The 17,379-nt window shown below is 42.0% G+C and overlaps 1 protein-coding gene across 1 annotated transcript; it reads left to right on the top strand.

The window, feature by feature from the left end:
- The first annotated feature begins 2,413 nt into the window (after positions 1 to 2,413).
- On the top strand, positions 2,414 to 10,540 carry LOC148049903 (vomeronasal type-2 receptor 26-like). Its single transcript, XM_087705241.1, has 6 exons — positions 2,414 to 2,571; positions 3,641 to 3,932; positions 4,419 to 5,246; positions 6,708 to 6,926; positions 9,295 to 9,400; positions 9,636 to 10,540. The coding sequence occupies exons 1-6, from the start codon at positions 2,414 to 2,416 to the stop codon at positions 10,538 to 10,540; spliced, it is 2,508 nt and encodes an 835-aa protein (XP_087561367.1).
- Positions 10,541 to 17,379: the final 6,839 nt, after the last annotated feature.

Here is a 17,379-nt window from a genome sequence, read left to right on the forward strand (position 1 = left end):
CTGATCTCCTCCTCTAAGATGGTGCTGACTAACCAAGATGGGTATAGATCAGTGGTAGGATTCAAATAATTTAACAACCGGTTCTCTACCCTAATGATTTTTTTTCAATGACCGGTTCACCAAACTGCTCAGAACGTTAACAACCGGTTCTCCCGAAGTGGTATGAACTGGCTGAATCCGACCACAGGTATAGATCTAGTTCACAGGTGGTCACATTTACATCCCCAGGACTTTTTTGACTTCCTTGGGATCAACAGGACCAAACTGTTCATAGGTAACTGGGCAAGTACTTTCCCCATCCACCTCCATAGGATCTACACTATTCCTGGGAACAGTTCCAAGCAATTTTATCAACCAGATGCAGAGAGATCCAATTTTATCGACCCAATGCATGGAGAATTCCTCTGTGAAGCCTGAAGGAAAGCCTATATGTGGCCCTTACCCAGAAGGTTCTGGATAATCTTTAAAAAACCCATAGGGTGTCACCCAGTGCTATAAGAAGGGTAATAGGAATGGAGAAATGTTGACATTTTATAGCTTGCACTGCTTTGAGGTAGGTCTTAAAAGAAACTCTGGATCAGATATGTCAAACATGAGGCCTATCCCACCCTGGTGCAATTACAGGACGTGGCGAGTGTGTGGGGGCCAATAGTGTCTGGCAGTAACCAGAGACCATTGGGAAATGCCTGTGCTGTGCAGATAGGCCCAAGCACTGGGACTGCTGGGATGGCCCTCCAAGGCAGGGGAAGAATGTGATTGGGTCTGCTGAGTGCACTGGGTGGCCACACACTCACATGCCCATTCTGTCCCACCACTTGTTTTTGCTTCCCCGTGGCCATCCTTGCAGGCTAAATCTAATGCTGCCCCACCATGCATCTCCTTCCACCTGCTGGTGGTGGTGCCTCCATGGGGCTCACCCCATGCCATCCACATCTCCTCCTTGAGTTCCACTGGAGTTGTGGGATGAGTGTCCCATCTGCTGTTCCACCTGCAATGGACCCTGGGAAGGGTGGGGAGTCCCCATCCACAAGTGGCAGCCAGGGCACCCCTTCCCACTCTGCCACATCCGAGTCCAGCCCCAGAGCTGACCAACATGCTCTGCACCCATGTATCTCTGGGCCACCCCACTTTCATTTTCATTTCTTTTCATTTTATTGACATTTATAGGCCGCCCTTTTCCCTAAGGGGACTCAGGGCGGCTTACATTTCATAGGAGGGGAGTGCAAGACAGGACACAAAAGAAATGTGAATAAAGGAAAATAACCAATAAAACACAACATTCATTCGGCATTCGGGCGGGGCGAGATTAGGATCTTATCCCCAGGCCTGACAGGATAGCCAGATCTTGAGGGCTGTGCGGAAGGTCTGGACGGTGGTGAGGGTGCGAATCTCCATGGGGAGATCATTCCAAAGCGTCGGAGCTGCAACCGAGAAGGCTCTCCTCCGCGTAGTCGCCAGTCGGCACTGACTGGCGGATGGAATTCGGAGGAGGCCTACTCTATGCGATCTGATGGGACAAAGGGAGGTAATCGGCAGAAGGCGGTCTCTCAAATAGTCAGATCCACTACCATGAAGGGCTTTATGAATGGTGAGTAGCACCTTGAAGCGCACCCGGAGATCAACAGGTAGCCAGCGCAGCTCACGGAGGATCGGTGTTATGTGGGCGAACCATAGAGTTTAAAGGGGGCTAAAATCTTGAGAAAGTCTCTTGATGATTGTTAGGAACAATGCAAGAAGTTGGGAACTAACTTTTCTTCCTTTACCAAGGGGTACAAATAAACCAGCTATTCCATCCAACCATTGGTTTGATTACTCACACTTGCCAGAGTAAAACTGAATTTCATGTGCCACCCCAACCCATTAGCACTCATCCTATTGGAACAGTTTCATTTAAGTGAATTCCTCTCTTCACTCACAGGAGACACAAACGTGTTTTTCCCTTTCTGGTACACAAACAAAATGGAATGCTAAGTGGGCGGGACTATTGCTTTTGCTTGCAATTATCAGAAGAAGGATAGTTGTTAAGATACTCTAGTGGATTTCAAGCCACAAACATCTTCCAAGATAAAACCTGCTTTAAAAATAAGCTCAGAATTCTCCAGGTGGGGGCAGGCAATGCCACTTCACCTTGTCTTGCAAAGAGCTAATTCCTGGGTTTGAAGAGACTCAGCTGCCCTTTCCCTTTGGCCACATCTGAAATACAGGTCAGAGGAAGCATATCTGATATATTTTCTCTGAATCCACCCAAGTGCCGTGCCCTGAGTTTATCCTGTTCAAGCTCCAGTGAAGCTTGCAGTTCAACTTCTGCACAATCTTGACTTCTGATCTAGGAGGGAAAGTGACAAGAATGATTTGGTGGCCTTTCCTGCTGCTGCTGCTCTTCTGGCTCCTCCCTCCAATCATTGCTAAGAGGATGCAAACCCTTTGTGTGCTGCCACAACCTTACAAGATTGAGGAACAGTATTACAGGCCTGGTGATCTCATTATTGGTGGGAATCTGCATTTGGGGAACTATTGGGACCCTTATTTGGACTTTAACAAAGACCCCTACCCATTTTCTCTTCCATATTTGTAAGTTTTATCTGGGGCACAAATATCCAGACCATTATTTGCTGTGTTTGCTCAGAAATATTTATTCTTGTGCTATTTGAACTTCCCAGTGTAGTCAGAATCTTTGTGCTTTTCTCTATAAAGATTCAAACTGCTTAAATAGGCTAGATTTTTGATCTTTCCAAAATTCTTCATCAGGAAGACAATAAACCACATAGAGGGTGACAATAGAACACACTATAAGAAACCCTTTGTGTTCTGCCACAACCTTACACAATTCAGGAACACTATTACAGGTGTGGTGATGTCACTATTGATGAAACCTTGCATTTGGGGAACTTACGTAGACATTAACACAGACCCAAACCTGTTTTTTTCTCCCATATTTCTAAGTATTACATGGATGACAAATATCTTAAGAGAATAAGTTTAGTTTACGAGAGGAGAAATTGGATAGGATTGCAAACACTAAAGCAAAGTGAAGAAGTGGGTGATGATAGAGGGATATAAAATGGTCCATGATATGGATAGAAAGTCTTTTTTCCTTTCTTACGAAGTTATCCAAGGTTAATCAAGAAACATCTTTTAAAAAACCCATAAATAGAATAGAATAACAGAGTTGGAAGGGACCTTGAAGGTCTTCTAATCCAACCCCCAGCCTACACAGGAAACCATACACCACTTCAGACAAATGGTTATCCAACATCCCTTTAAAACCTTCTAGTGTTGGAGCATTCACAACTTCTGGAGGAAAGTTGTTCCACTGATTAATTGTTCTAACTGTCAGGAAATTTCTACTCAGTTCTAAGTTGGTTCCCTCCTTGATTAGTTTCCACCCATTGCTTCTTGTTCTGCACTCAGGTGCCTTGGGGGGTAGTGGGGCTGTCTCTTCTTTGTGTCAACCCCTGAGATATTGGAAGACTGCTATCACGTCTCCCCTAGTCCTTCTTTTCATTGAACTAGACATATCCATTAATATTTGAGACTTTCTGCTCCAAAGAAAACTGCACGAAGAAAGAAGACAAGGCAAAACCTACCATCAAACACAAGCTTTGGTGTAATGGTTTTCACAATGTTTCTTTCACTGTAGACCCACTCCCATCAACTACCAGCAGTTCATGGCCCTGGTGTTTGCAGTGAGAGAGATCAACAAGGATGAGGTTCTCCTCCCCAACATCTCTCTGGGCTTCAACATGTATGACAATGCCAATTGGAACAAGAGAGTTTCTTTGATCAGCCTCTTTCTGCTCTCCACACGAGACCAAATGGTTCCAGGTTATAAATGTGACCAGCGGGACACTCTCCTCTCTGTCATTGGAGGTGATGACCCCAAATACTCAATGCCAATGGCCTCCATCTTCAGCATCTTCAAGGTCCCACAGGTAAAGGGGATCTTTTAGATACAGTAATGGAGTAGACAATCTATGGAAGTGAACAGAAAAGTCAAAGGACACCAAAAGGAGTGGAGATATCAATAGCACATGACTTGATCACATAATTGATCATGTCGTTAGAAACCTTTTTATATTTTATGTGTCAAGATATATTTGCATAATATATGAGATATATAATGTCATATTCCAAGAGGAATTCTTTCCTTATGTAATAGTAATAGCAGTACAGCTACTCCCTCGTTGCATTTTATTCTCTATATGAAATGTGAAGGTACAAGGGTTTTTCACTTGTATTTTGAAATATCAAACCAGTGAAAATATATTAATTTGTGGCTCTTTCTAAGAAAGGAAGAAGCTTGTCTCTCAAAATGACTCAGCTTCACTGATAGGGTGAATAAACCAGACAATAGTGATCCCTGAAGTCACCATCAATCTTTACTTTTGTCTTTTAAAGAAGATTCTCACTTTTTTCAGCTCAGTCTTGGCTTTGAGTTCATGCAAGGAGACCAAAGACTTTATCCTTCCTCCTTCCGGATTAATCCCAAGGAATTGCCTCTATTTGTGGGTTTAGTCTGGCTGCTCCTGTATTTCCAGTGGAACTGGGTTGGGTTTATTGCCTGTGATAGCGACAACGGAGAACGATTCATCTCGACTCTGAGGCCATTGCTCTTGGAGAAGGAGATCTGCCTGGCCTTCTCTCAAATGGTGAAACACGATGCTTCTCCTTTGGAAATCCATAAATTCACTTCGCATTCCAAAGTGTTGGCTAATGTTGAAGTTATTCTTTCCTTGGCAGACCCTGACATTATTGCAAGATTTCTTTTGACTCTGAACTCACTTGATAAAAGTTTATGTCCAAAAGTTTGGATCGTAACTTCCTTTTGGAAACCTCATACAAGCCATCTTCAAGACCCTTGGAATGTTTTAAAGCATTTCCACGGGTCCCTGCATTTTAGGGAACACACTGTTGATGTCTCAGAATTCAGCAATTCCCTCCTCTCTTTGGATCCTTTGAACTCACAAGGAGATGCGATTCTCCCATTGTGGTGGCAACGGGTCTTTGGCTGTGAATTCTACAAACCAAGTCACTATTTTAGAAAATGGAAGAAATACTGTACAGGAAAAGAGAAGTTATGGAATTTGCCATCCTACGTGTTCCAAACAAGCATGACAGGTGAAAGTTACAATGTCTACAATGCTATTTCTGCTGTGGCACATGGACTACATGCACTGTATGCATCAGGAGTGAGACCAGCCATAATGAATCTTGGAAAAAGGATTTCAAATTTTAAGTCATGGCAGGTAATTCCTGTCATTTTTTATTCAGTCCATACAGAACTTCTGGAAGCAAATTTTTCCACTGATTAATTGTTCTAATTGTCAGGAAATTTCTCCTTAGTTCTAAGTTGCTTCTCTCCTTGATTAGTTTCTATCCATTGCTTCTTGTCCTCCCCTCAGGTGCTTTGGAGAATGGCTTGACTTCCTCACTTTGTGGCAGCTCCTGAGATACTGAAGACTTCTATCATGTCTCCCCTGGTCCTTCTTTTCATAAAACTAGACATACCCAGTTTTAGCAACTGTTCTTTCTATGTTTTAGCATCCAGTCCCCTAACCATTTTTGTTGTTCTTCTCTTTCCAAAATCTCAACATCTTTTTTACATTGTGCAACCAAAACTGGATGCAGTATTCCAGGTGTGGCCTTACCAAGGCATTATAAAGTAGTATTAACAGTTCACTTAATCTTAATTCTGTCAGACCTGGTTCCTGCATTCTAGTCCTTTTTCTATGAGATAGACAAAGTCAGTGGAATTCTGAACTGTTGTGAAAGGAATTATTTAAGCATTCTATTACATTTAAAATAAGCATTTAAAAATGTATATATAGAGAGGAAGAAAACCATACTATAAAAATTGGAGTGTGTAATTAAAATCTTTGTATGTAGATATCAATCTGGAGTTGAATAAATCATGGTATAAATGTCCAATGATAAAGGGGAACTTGTAGTAGTGGGGAAGTAGTCCAGTATTTAATGTTACTCCTGGTTGCTCATTTCTCCACCAAAGGAAAACCTCTATCTTGTCAGACATACACCTATCTCCTAAGTTGATGGCCATCACAGAATAGACAGTGGAAAGAACTTTGGAGGTTTGCTCATCCAAGCCCTCTGTTCAATCAGAAAACTCTGTACCATTTCAGACAAATGTTTCCCCAGTCTCTTAGTTAAGAATCTGTGTATATATTTAACTATATATCAGTTAAGTGACTAGCAAAAGGTTCATCTGTTTCCTCTGTTTGGTTTGATGACTGTTAGTATACACTTACGGTAATGTCATTCTTATTTTACATTGACCCAAATGCATCCAGGATGGTTTTCATCATTCTCTTGCTATATTTCTGCAGAGATTTAGTTATTCCTTATATGTGGGAATTCCTTCTGTATTCCACCTTCTCTTTTATTAGTTCTGTTTCTTAAATCCCTCTAGTTGTTCATTTCATGTATGGGTTTCATTCCACCAAGTTTCTGTAATGACAAAAGTATCATATCTGCCTTCATGTTGTTGGATTTCTCGTTCAACTTGTTTATCCCTCGTATTTTGTGCATTTGCTGTTCAGGCTTTTGATTATTTTTTTTGACCTACCCTATGTTTGTTTTCTACATAACCTGTTTTGTGTCTGAGAAGCCGCAAAATGATAGAAGCCATGATGCCTTATGTGTGCCCTTCATTCTATTATTCCAATTTCTGAACCTCTCTTTTGTTTCAGCTTCTTCCTTATTTGGTGAATGTCCAGTTCAACAATGGTGTTGGAGAGGAAGTCTCCTTCTCAGAAAAAGGACTGGGAACAGTTGGTTATGACCTTCTCAATTGGGTTCGCCTCCCCAATCGATCAATCGTCCTTCTGAAAGTTGGGGAAATAAATCCCGGGGCTCCCACAGGCCAGGATGTCACCATACACTCCGATGCAATTGTCTGGCCTACCAAGGTGAGCTTGAAAATTCACTCTCTCCTGCGGTTGCAGAACTTCCCAATGAAATTATTGAATCAGGAAATACGACAGCATGGCATTTGGTGAAAAACCTGCTTTTAATATAAGACATTTGAGGTCTGATTTCTGTCACAGGTTCTTTACAAGTTCTTGGAAAGAACTTGTAACTGAATTGGCCATTAGAGCAGGCAACAGTGATTTCTAAGGACCATTCCCATTGTAGAATCACACTCAAAATCAATAAATGAGGCTCAGTGTAGTGCAATAAATATGTATTTTTAGTTATTTATTTGATCTTGTGCATTGGAGAAATGTCCTCTAGGAAGTAACAAGGTATACTCATCTTTAAAAATTTCAAGAGAGATGGAGTTCTAAATGATACAGTTATACCTATGGTCAGGTCATAGAAGATGTAAGCATAGATATTCATCATTGGTAAAATCAAGTTTATTCCCAGCACTTCTACTGTTATTATTTGTTAGTCACAAACTTGAGTCTGACCCATTGCAACCCCATGGACAATATTACTATAATTGTTACTATACTCAATAAAAATTCGATTTTGTATTGTATTGATAAAAACGTCATGCAACAGAAACATTGCTAAATTATACTGAGAACAAAGATCTTCACAGTTTGCCTCAATTACCAGAAATGTCTTTTATGTTTCTATTTTGCTAACACATTCCAATTCTTCCAAGAACTTCTTTCCTTCACACTCTTCACACACCTTCAGAAGGTGCCCTTTGCCAGGTGTAGCATAAAGAGGTCCCTTTAGCCAAGTAATAGAAGATGTCGAGGTGGCACAGTGGTTAGGGTGCAGTACTGCAGGCCACTTCAGCTGACTGTTATCTGCAGTTCAGCGGTTCTAATCTCACCGGCTCAAGGTTGACTCAGCCTTCCATCCTTCCGAGGTGGGTGAAATGAGGACCCAGACTGTGGGGGCGATATGCTGGCTCTGTAAACCGCTTAGAGAGGGCTGAAAGCCCTATGAAGCGGTATATAAGTCTAACTGCTATTGCTATGTCAGCACAGATATTCATAATTGGCAAGCTCAAGTTACTTCCCAGCTTTTTTACTCTTACTATCCTCAGTTTAAAAAAAAACTTAATTAAAAATATATCAGTTACATTCAACTGAAACATTGATAAAGCATACTAGGAACCAAGTTCTTCAAGGCTGCCTCAGTTAGCACACATTGCTTTTTTGCTAACCCACTCTGACTTCTCCAACAACTTGATTTCTTCACAATGTTTCCTTGGATCCTTATCTTTCATTGTTTCATAAAAGCTCTAGCTCAGTGTCATGAGTCTTCTTTTCCATGCCAATGTCCACTGGTGGTATTCAGCTGGTTTGGGCAAACTGGTAGTGGTAACCCCTAACCCTAACCCTAACCCTAACCCTAACCCTAACCCTAACCCTAACCCTTACCCTTACCCTTACCCTTACCCTAACCCTCCCTACCCACTCACCCCGCCCACCTACCCCGGTTCTATGCTGTCCTATTTAGCCACATTTTCTAAACTATGTGCATGTGTGCAAGCCGCACATGTGAGCAAAGTGCATGCGCAAAAGGCGTGCACGCTCATGAAGCAAGCATGCATTTGTGTGCGCTCACAATTTCGGTTTGTGGCAAACTAGTGGTAAAGTTATGTGAAACCCACCTCTGCCAATGTCCTAGTTTCAATCTCCTCATCCACTGGTGGGTCAGGAATGCCACTGAACTGAATCCTCCAGGAGCTGTCCTTGGTTCATGACAGACCATGTCTGAAGATGAACACAGAATGTGGAAATGGATAAAAGAATCACATTCAATACTTTAGCTGTGTACAGTATTTCTGTTTTCTAATTTAGAAAGCATCCTTTGGCAGGTGTGGAAGGAAGAGGTGCCATGCAGGAGAGAGGAGGAGTGTCCCAGAGGGCGAGCAGGTTTGCTGCTACCAATGCTCCACCTGTCCAGATGGGAGCATTTCTGCTCAGACAGGTAGGGTATACTTCAAATATAGATCTTCCAGATGAAGTGAATCATTCTCCGAATCAAAATATTGATTTATTTTAAAATCATTGTTCATATAATTGACAATCTTCAATATTTCAGGGTAAATCTTATGGATTCTCACTGTAGATCACTTTTTTCACTTTTCAAAATACTTGGTACATAACTTCTCTCTCTAACCTATTTCTCTATCAATCACTTTGGATCAGGAAAATAGAGCATTCCCTCTCGTGATATCCAGTGCACCTATTTACGTCTTCCTCTGTTGCACTGTGAACAATCTCAGCAGACACAAAAAGATAAAGTACAGACACACAAAAAGAGCAAAATTTCTGGACCCAAGAGATACCAGTCTTTTTCTGGTTCTAGTATGAAGTGCAGGAAACCATCACTCTGACATTGAAAGCCACAATAGCCATGGAAGTACACAGTGAATGGAACACACCTTTTTTCCACAGCAAATTGATCAGCCCAGGTAGAGTTCAACAAATACATGTTGTTGGCAAATGTATCCCTGGATCATTAATAATGAAGGATTGGTCTTTTTTGATCCACCATGAAATGCACAGTGGTTCATTCCATCATTTCCATTGGTGTGGGGGGGAGGGGTTAGCCATAGCATAAAGGGGACAGTCATGTCACCTCTGAAAGTGAGATAATACTCATGGATGATGATTCTTAAATGCTTACATAAAAACTCTTGATTTCAGATGCAGCTCAATGTGATCCTTGCCCAGAAGACCAATACCCCAACAAGGTTAAGGACCACTGCATTGCCAAGAAGATCCACTTCCTCTCCTATCAAGACCCCCTGGGATATGCTTTATCCTCTTTAGCTCTTTTCTTTTCTCTGCTCACAATTGCTATCTTGGCGATTTTCGGTAAACATCATGACACACCAATTGTCAAGGCCAACAACCGAGATCTCAGCTACATCCTCCTGGTCTCTCTTCTGCTCTGTTTCCTCTGCTCCTTCCTCTTCATTGGTCGACCCAGGAAGCTCACCTGTCTTTTCCAACAATCTGCCTTTGCTATTCTCTTTTCTGTTGCAATTTCCTCCGTCTTGGCAAAAACTGTCATGGTGGTTCTTGCCTTCATGGCCACCAAGCCAGGGAACAAGACAAGGAAACTCTTAGGAAAACCACTGACCATCTCCATTGTCTTAGTCTGTCCCCTTGTCGAAGGAGTTCTCTGTGTCATATGGCTGGCAACTTCTCCCCCATTTCTCAACATGGATTTCCATTCCTTGTTTGGAGAGACCATCTTGGAATGTAAGGAAGGTTCAATTTCAATGTTTTATGCTGTCCTCTCTTACCTAGGTCTTTTGGCCCTTGTTAGTTTCACAATGGCCTTTCTGGCCAGGAAATTGCCTGACAGCTTTAATGAAGCCAAGTTTATTACTTTTAGCATGCTGGTCTTTTGCAGTGTTTGGATCTCCTTCCTCCCCACCTACCTAAGCACCAAAGGGAAGTCCATGGTGGCTGTGGAGATTTTCTCCATCTTGGCCTCTGGGGCTGGTCTCTTGGCTTGCATATTTTTTCCAAAATGCTTCATTATACTATTGAGGCCGAATCTGAATCGTAAAGAGAATATAATGAGGGAGAGGAATTGCTGATTTATGTGAAGATTGGGCGCTGTGATTTAGGAACATTTTTTTTGTTCAACCGTTTTTCTAAAATAAATCCTGAAATGAAAGAAAATGTTCATTCAATAATGGGAAATAAAGGTATGTCACCAAACACAGTGTCTGTTAATCAGCAACAATCACCCATCCTTTTATTCTTCATTATTCATTGGGGCGCCAGTAATCAAGAAAGAAGTCAACTTTTGTATTAAATATGTGAACATTAGTTTCCAACATGGCAGTCATTTATTTGTTTTAATAAATTTATTTTATTATTTATCTATATAAATAAAAAATGTAATGGTTGTTTGTTCAAAATCACTAATCTCTGAAAGTTCTTCACCGATTGCTTTTAAATTTTGACACAATGTTGCATTCGAATACGCGAATGTCTTTATATATGTATATTCTATAGATGTCACACCTGTGACAGGTAAAAACATGATATTTTTAAAAACATGCTTTTTGAAAACCAGCGCCATCTGGTGGATGCAAAAGCAACACACACTATACTAAATATTTCATGATTCCATTTCAATGTTTCCAGCGCCATCTGGTGGATGTAAAAGCAACACACGCTATATTAAATATTTCATGATTCCATTTCAATGTTTCCGATTGCATTGTTATATTGAATTTTCATAGATTTCGATTTATTTTCATTTTGATTTAATTATTTCATGTGACATTGCATTGGAATTGAGCTGTGTCGTTTACCATAGCGTTCATTTAGTAAGTATAGTATATTCGGAACAGTTTGGCTTCTCTCCAGCTTTGTCCCAACGGTCCCTTTATATGTGTGACTGGACTATGTCCGCATCCTTTCCCCTTTCTGCCCCTCCTCTGATGAGCTTTGGCCATTTCTGCCAAGGGGAGCCGAAGCCCTTCAGCCTCCCCTCCCCTCCCCTCTCTCCCCTCCCCTCCCACCGGGCCTTTGCTGCCCCTGGCCTTAAGCCGGCCTACCCCTGGCCCAGCGGAACTCCAGAGGAGGCAGAGGCGGAGCATCTCCTCAGCCTAGCCAGCCACGGGCGCTCTCCACCCCCCTCACAGTGAGCCATCTACGACGGGGCAGTGGCGGCAGCATCAGTCTGAAGTGCAGTGGGGTTGGGGCGACACCTGGGTGCCCTGTGAGTGGTGGGAATTTGTGGTCAGGATTAGAAGGTAATATCACTATGTACACCTTATTTTAACAATCCCTTGTGACATGTCATATCTCAGAGCTTCTAGTTAAACATTATGTTTTATGATGATTATGTCTCCTTAGAGGACAAAGAAATGCACTGACATTTCTACCTTTCAGAAAGGAAGAAATGGTGTAAGAAAGGAAGGGGAAATGATACTTGCAAACATATTCAAAGGTAATATTATAATGGATCTTGGGTTATTCCCTTTCCTTCTCTTATTTACAGAGAACAGTGGACTTAATTAGAACAAACATTGGAATCTGGGGATTCAGAGGCTGCTGTAGGAACGTTCCAAGAAAAACTACAATGGGACTCTGGGAGATGCAAGAACACATTTTTTTATTTCTCAATTTGTATATTATCTACTCCTATTAAACTAAAAACTAATTTTCCTGACCATCTTTTTGTTTCATTTAACCTCTCAGAGGTCAAATTCCCCATAGCTGTGGCCCTTTTTAAGTAATGCAAGTCAACAACGTCATTAGTTTTGCAGCATTGCTTTTCTTGGCTCTCATCAGCTAGCCATACCCTTGCTGGGATTTTTGCTTGGGCTGCTAACTTATTAGGCAGTTGTATTAACCTCTAAGCCACAAGTTCTCCTCCCTTTATCAGCTGAACCAGGGGAGAGATTAAATGTATTTTCTTCTTCTGTCAAAGCATCTGGTCTACCCAAATAATCTCTCCCCTGGTTCAGCTGATAAAGGTAGGAGAACATAGAGGTTAAGACAACTGCCTAATATGTTAGCAGCCCAAGTTCAAATCCCAGCAATGGGTATGGCTAGCTGATGAGAGCTAAGCAGCTTGAAATAGATCTATACTAGTCTTCCTTCATTTCTTTATCAGCAAAAATGTAACACAAAGTAGTTGGTTGTGAAAGAGACTGCCTGGAAGGCATAAAAATTATGGTGCACCAATTATGGAAATAGTAAGCACATAAATATCTCTGATATTTTGCAGTTCCCAACACTGAGAGTTTTAAAGAAGAGATTGGACAACCACTTGTCTGAAATTGTACCATGTGTCAGGGTTCCAAGTAATGTACCCGTAGAAAGTGGAAGTCCGAAGCAGGCAAAATCCTCACAGAACAGTTTTATTGGATACATCATATTGTCACGACTGGCGAAAGCTGACTCTAAAAGTTCCCAGGGCTTTCACCTATTTAAAAATACAGGTTTCCTCTGTCCCCCAAGTCACCGGTCACGTTGTCCAATCCAGGTGCTGGCTGGTCACTTGGTTACTTGGCTCCTCTTCTGGCCAGCCACCTGTGAGAACGTCCTTGGTTCCCACAGGAAAGCTACAAAAGCCCTTCAAACTATTTTCCCCCTCCCTCCATTGTGTGGCAACTCTGAAGCCTCCAAGATGGCTTCTGCCATGCTCACTAGAGCCGAGGCGGTGCAGTGGTTAGAGTGCAGTTATGCAGTTATGCCTCCTGCCAATTACCTCCCTGCGACCAATTAGATCGCATAGATTAGGCCTCCTCCGAGTACCATCTGCCAGTCAGTGTCGACTGGCAACCACACGGAGGAGAGCCTTTTCAGTAGTAGCTCCGACCCTTTGGAACGATCTCCCCGTGGAGATTCGTACCCTCACCACCGTCCAGACCTTCCGCATAGCCCTTAAGACCTGGCTAGCCCACCAGGCCTGGGGATAAAGATAAGCTGTCCCCACCCGAATGATGAATGAATGTTACTTTTATTTTTATCTTTATGTATTATTTTGTGTCTATTGTTTGTACCCCCCCTTCCCCCATTTTATGTAAGCCGCCCTGAGTCCCCTCAGGGAAAAGGGCGGCCTATAAATGTTAATAAACATTCCAAACATTCCAAACATTCCAAACATTCCAAACATGCAGGCTAATTCAGCTGACTGCTAGCTGCAGTTTGGCAGTTCAAATCTCACTGGCTCAATGTTGACTCAGCCTTCCATCCTTCCCAGATGGGTAAAATGAGGGCACAGATTGTTGGGGGCAAGAGGTGGACTCTGTAAACCACTTAGAGAGGGTTGTGAAAGCATTATGAAGTGGGATATAAGTCTAAGTACTATTGCTATTCACATCAGGGTTGACACAGGTTCCTACAGGAGCAAGAGCCTGGACCTTGAAGGTTCCTTCTCATTCTCTTTTTCTATTTTTCTCTTACTCCAACATGGTGATCATAGCTACTATCAACAGGGGAGCCCTCAGTGAGGTACTGACTTCAGTCCACTTGCTTGGACTTGTGATAAATGCAGTTTTGGACAACTGGAAGTGCGTGAAATATACTTAAATTCCCCATGGCTAAACAGCTTCCTGAGGCATGTGCTGGAAAGTATGAAAAGGCACATTTTCCACACAATTAATACCATCTCTACTACAGGAGAGTTTGAACATAGTCAAGCTTGATGTGGTGGATTATCGGCTGGAGGAGGAGGGGCACCTCTAGGGGAATAAATAGACATTGCAATGTGGAGTCAGGTTGAAGGAGAAAGATCTTCATTCAGACCCTTAGTTCTAAATCTGCTTTTTCCCAAAGGAAGGCAGACAGTTTGGCCAGTTTCTTCTAATATGGATGATCGACAAGAAAGTATCTACTTGAGTGTCAAAGGTTCTTTTTCAAGAGGCAACTGGGCTTTTCTTTGAAGACATTTCACTTCTCATCCAAGAAGCTTCTTCAGCTATGGTTCTAGGATATATGGCCGTCTTCTAGTTGCCAATGATTTTTAAAAAAATTTGGGGCAGACTCCTAGAATTGGGAATATTCAATATCAATGAGTGAAGATGGAAGTGGGGTGGTGATGTCTCTTTTCCAAGACCTGAAAGGCTAACACAGAGAAGGCCAAGACTTGTTCTCTGTTGTTCAAGAAAGTAGGAGATGGAGTTAGTGACTTAAGTTTTAGGAGGCAGTTCTGACTGCAGTATCAAAACCCTTCCTAGATGTCTCTGCAGCCCAACAATGGAACCACTTCCCCAGACAGGTGGTGATCTATAATTTCCAGAGATGCATTTGCTCCTTTAGCAAGAGCTGACAGTCCAGTGAGACCCTCATAGTGCACAGCAGTCCCAAGAATGGTAGTGCAATGTCATGCAGGACCAAAGATGGAAGGTCCCCAGTACTGAGAAGACAAATCATCCACAGCTACTTGGTTTTCTTAGAGTTGAAACTGAGACCATTCCTCTCCTGTCAATGGTCTTCGGGCACTGGGAGAAATCCTTGACCGCATTGCTTGGTCAAACAATGGTTGAATAATTAAACATCATCCGAATATGGATGATGCTTGACCTCGAGCTGAGAAGGCCTCACTGTGACACCCTGAGAAACAGGTGTTGGCCTAATTTCTCCTTCCCAACCAATGGGAACCAGCTTCAGTGAAGATCAACCAGTACCGTGCAGTCATTCCTGTTAGGAATATAATTCTAACGGTTGGGTTGGCAATATATAAGTCATATAGCAATGCTGTACCTGTTTCTTTAAATCATACTGTAAAATGTGATTGGTTGCAGTTTCCCTCAATCGGCCATAAGAGGGAGCCAGAATGATTGTTAGCTCTCTGTTCATTAAATGCTGGGCTGATCTGATCTGAGTGCCGTGAGCTATTGTAAGTTTTGCAACTGTTGGCAAAGTTTGAGTACTGAACTGTTTGTATGATACTGGACTATGTTATTTAGATTATCCCTTAACTGAAAGATGTTTATGACTGACTGACTTATCCGTGTATGACTTGGACTGTTTGATGGGCTCTGATACCTCTATTTCCACGAAAGTAAAAGCCTAGTTAAACTGCAGTGTCTCTGTATGCTGGTTTGTGTGTTCTCCAACACAACTCTCACAATGCTTCACTGAACATACTCGCTCTCCCAACGGGGAGCTTATCTAACAATTCCTATTAGCTCAGCTTGTTCAGAGGTAGCAGTATCCTTTCCTCATCAATTGACAATTCTGAAGACATACTTCCCAAGACAGCAGACACTTTTCTGATCTCAGATAGTTGTTGTACTATCAGGTGTGTCAATGTGTGGCTCGTATGCGTCATGTGCTGGCCACACCCTCCCTCAGTTTAGCAAAGGGGAAAAAGTCACGATATGTCACGTGAGGATAACATGACTCCATGGGTTTGACACCCCTGCTATAGAGTTTAAATTAGCCTAACACAGTGATGGTGAACCTTTTTGGCACCAAAAAGGGAACATGTGCACATACACACTCATCAGGGTCACAACCCAGAAGTGGAGTGGCCCAGAGGGCATGCGCGCAACAGGAAATGAACTTCCAATTTCTGGCACACACCGGCCACTTACATCGCCATATAAATTTTGCTAAACCTTATTGAAAGCCAGAGAATTTGATTTTGCTATTTTGTTGGACAATTTGCACACATCTCCTATGTTTCTGTTTCTCACACGAGAGGCCACCTGATGGAAATGGAGATGTTATCTCCAAGATACCACTTGTGCCCTACCCAGGATTAAATGACATGTCACAGGACTCTGATTGATAACTCCCTCCTGACTTTGATGATTGTCATTCCTTGTCATACCTTGAATGACATTACTGGGAACTTGTCCTCATTAAAGAAATGTGATTGTGATGTTGGGCATGGATAGAATGATTCCTGTGGAGACCTGCTGTGCATACAGATCTCATAGAAAAGTGTAATTTTCCATGGAGGTCCACGAGGTAAAATGTCACAAGAGATGATTAACATACTGCATACAAGGATGATATTCTTTGCTCCTTCCTTTCAGGGAACTTCTGCCCAACCATCAGAACTTCTGTGTCCCATCAGATCGCATAGAGTTGGCCTCCTCCGTATTCCATCCGCCAGTCAGTGCCGACTGGCGACTACTCGGAGGAGAGCCTTCTCTGTTGCGGCTCCAACACTATGGAACAATCTCCCCGTGGAGATTCGTACCCTCACCACCGTCCAGGCCTTCCGCACAGCCCTCAAGAACTGGCTTGCCCGTCAGGCCTGGGGATAAGTCTACTTTCGCCCCCCCCCCCGAATGCTGAGTGAATGTTGAGTTTTACTGTTTAATTTACTTTTGTTCACATTTCTTTTTATATTGTCCTACACTCCCTTTCCTCTTTGATTGTAAGCTGCCCTGAGTCCCCTCAGGGAAAAGGGCGGCCTATAAATGTTCAATAAATACCAAAAAAAAAAAACCAAAAACCATGATGAGGCAGCACTGCAGATGTGGATGTGAGGGGGAATTAAACTCTGCTATTTCAAAAACAATTGAATAGTGATAGGGAAGTTCTATAAAGCCCCAAACATCAAAGGAAACAGCCACATATGAATAGAAACACTGATATTGAGTACAATCATTTAATGCACTACCTTAATAATAAACTAAATAAAGTAAGGAACAAAATAAAATAAAAATCCTCTTTGAAATAATAAATTCCAGTTTTACATGTTTCTTAAAATGTTTTATTAAAAATAAAATACATTTATATTTTTGTGCCTATAATAGTCTTCCTGCTGTCAACATATATAAGATTTTTTTTCTCCATGCCTTTTTCCATTCAACCAAAAGGAAAAGTTTGTGGTTTCGTTTTTATTTTCATTTTAAGAATATTTTGTATTATAATATGAATCTTACTCCAAAATTTCTTTGCTTTATCACATGTCCACCATAAAGGGGTAAAAAGTTCCATCTTTCTTTTACAT

This window comes from Thamnophis sirtalis, unplaced genomic scaffold (assembly GCF_051295495.1).
Source record: "Thamnophis sirtalis isolate CommonGarterSnake01/CBP01778 unplaced genomic scaffold, rThaSir2_p1.2 scaffold_1, whole genome shotgun sequence".
Classification (NCBI taxonomy): domain Eukaryota; kingdom Metazoa; phylum Chordata; class Lepidosauria; order Squamata; family Natricidae; genus Thamnophis; species Thamnophis sirtalis.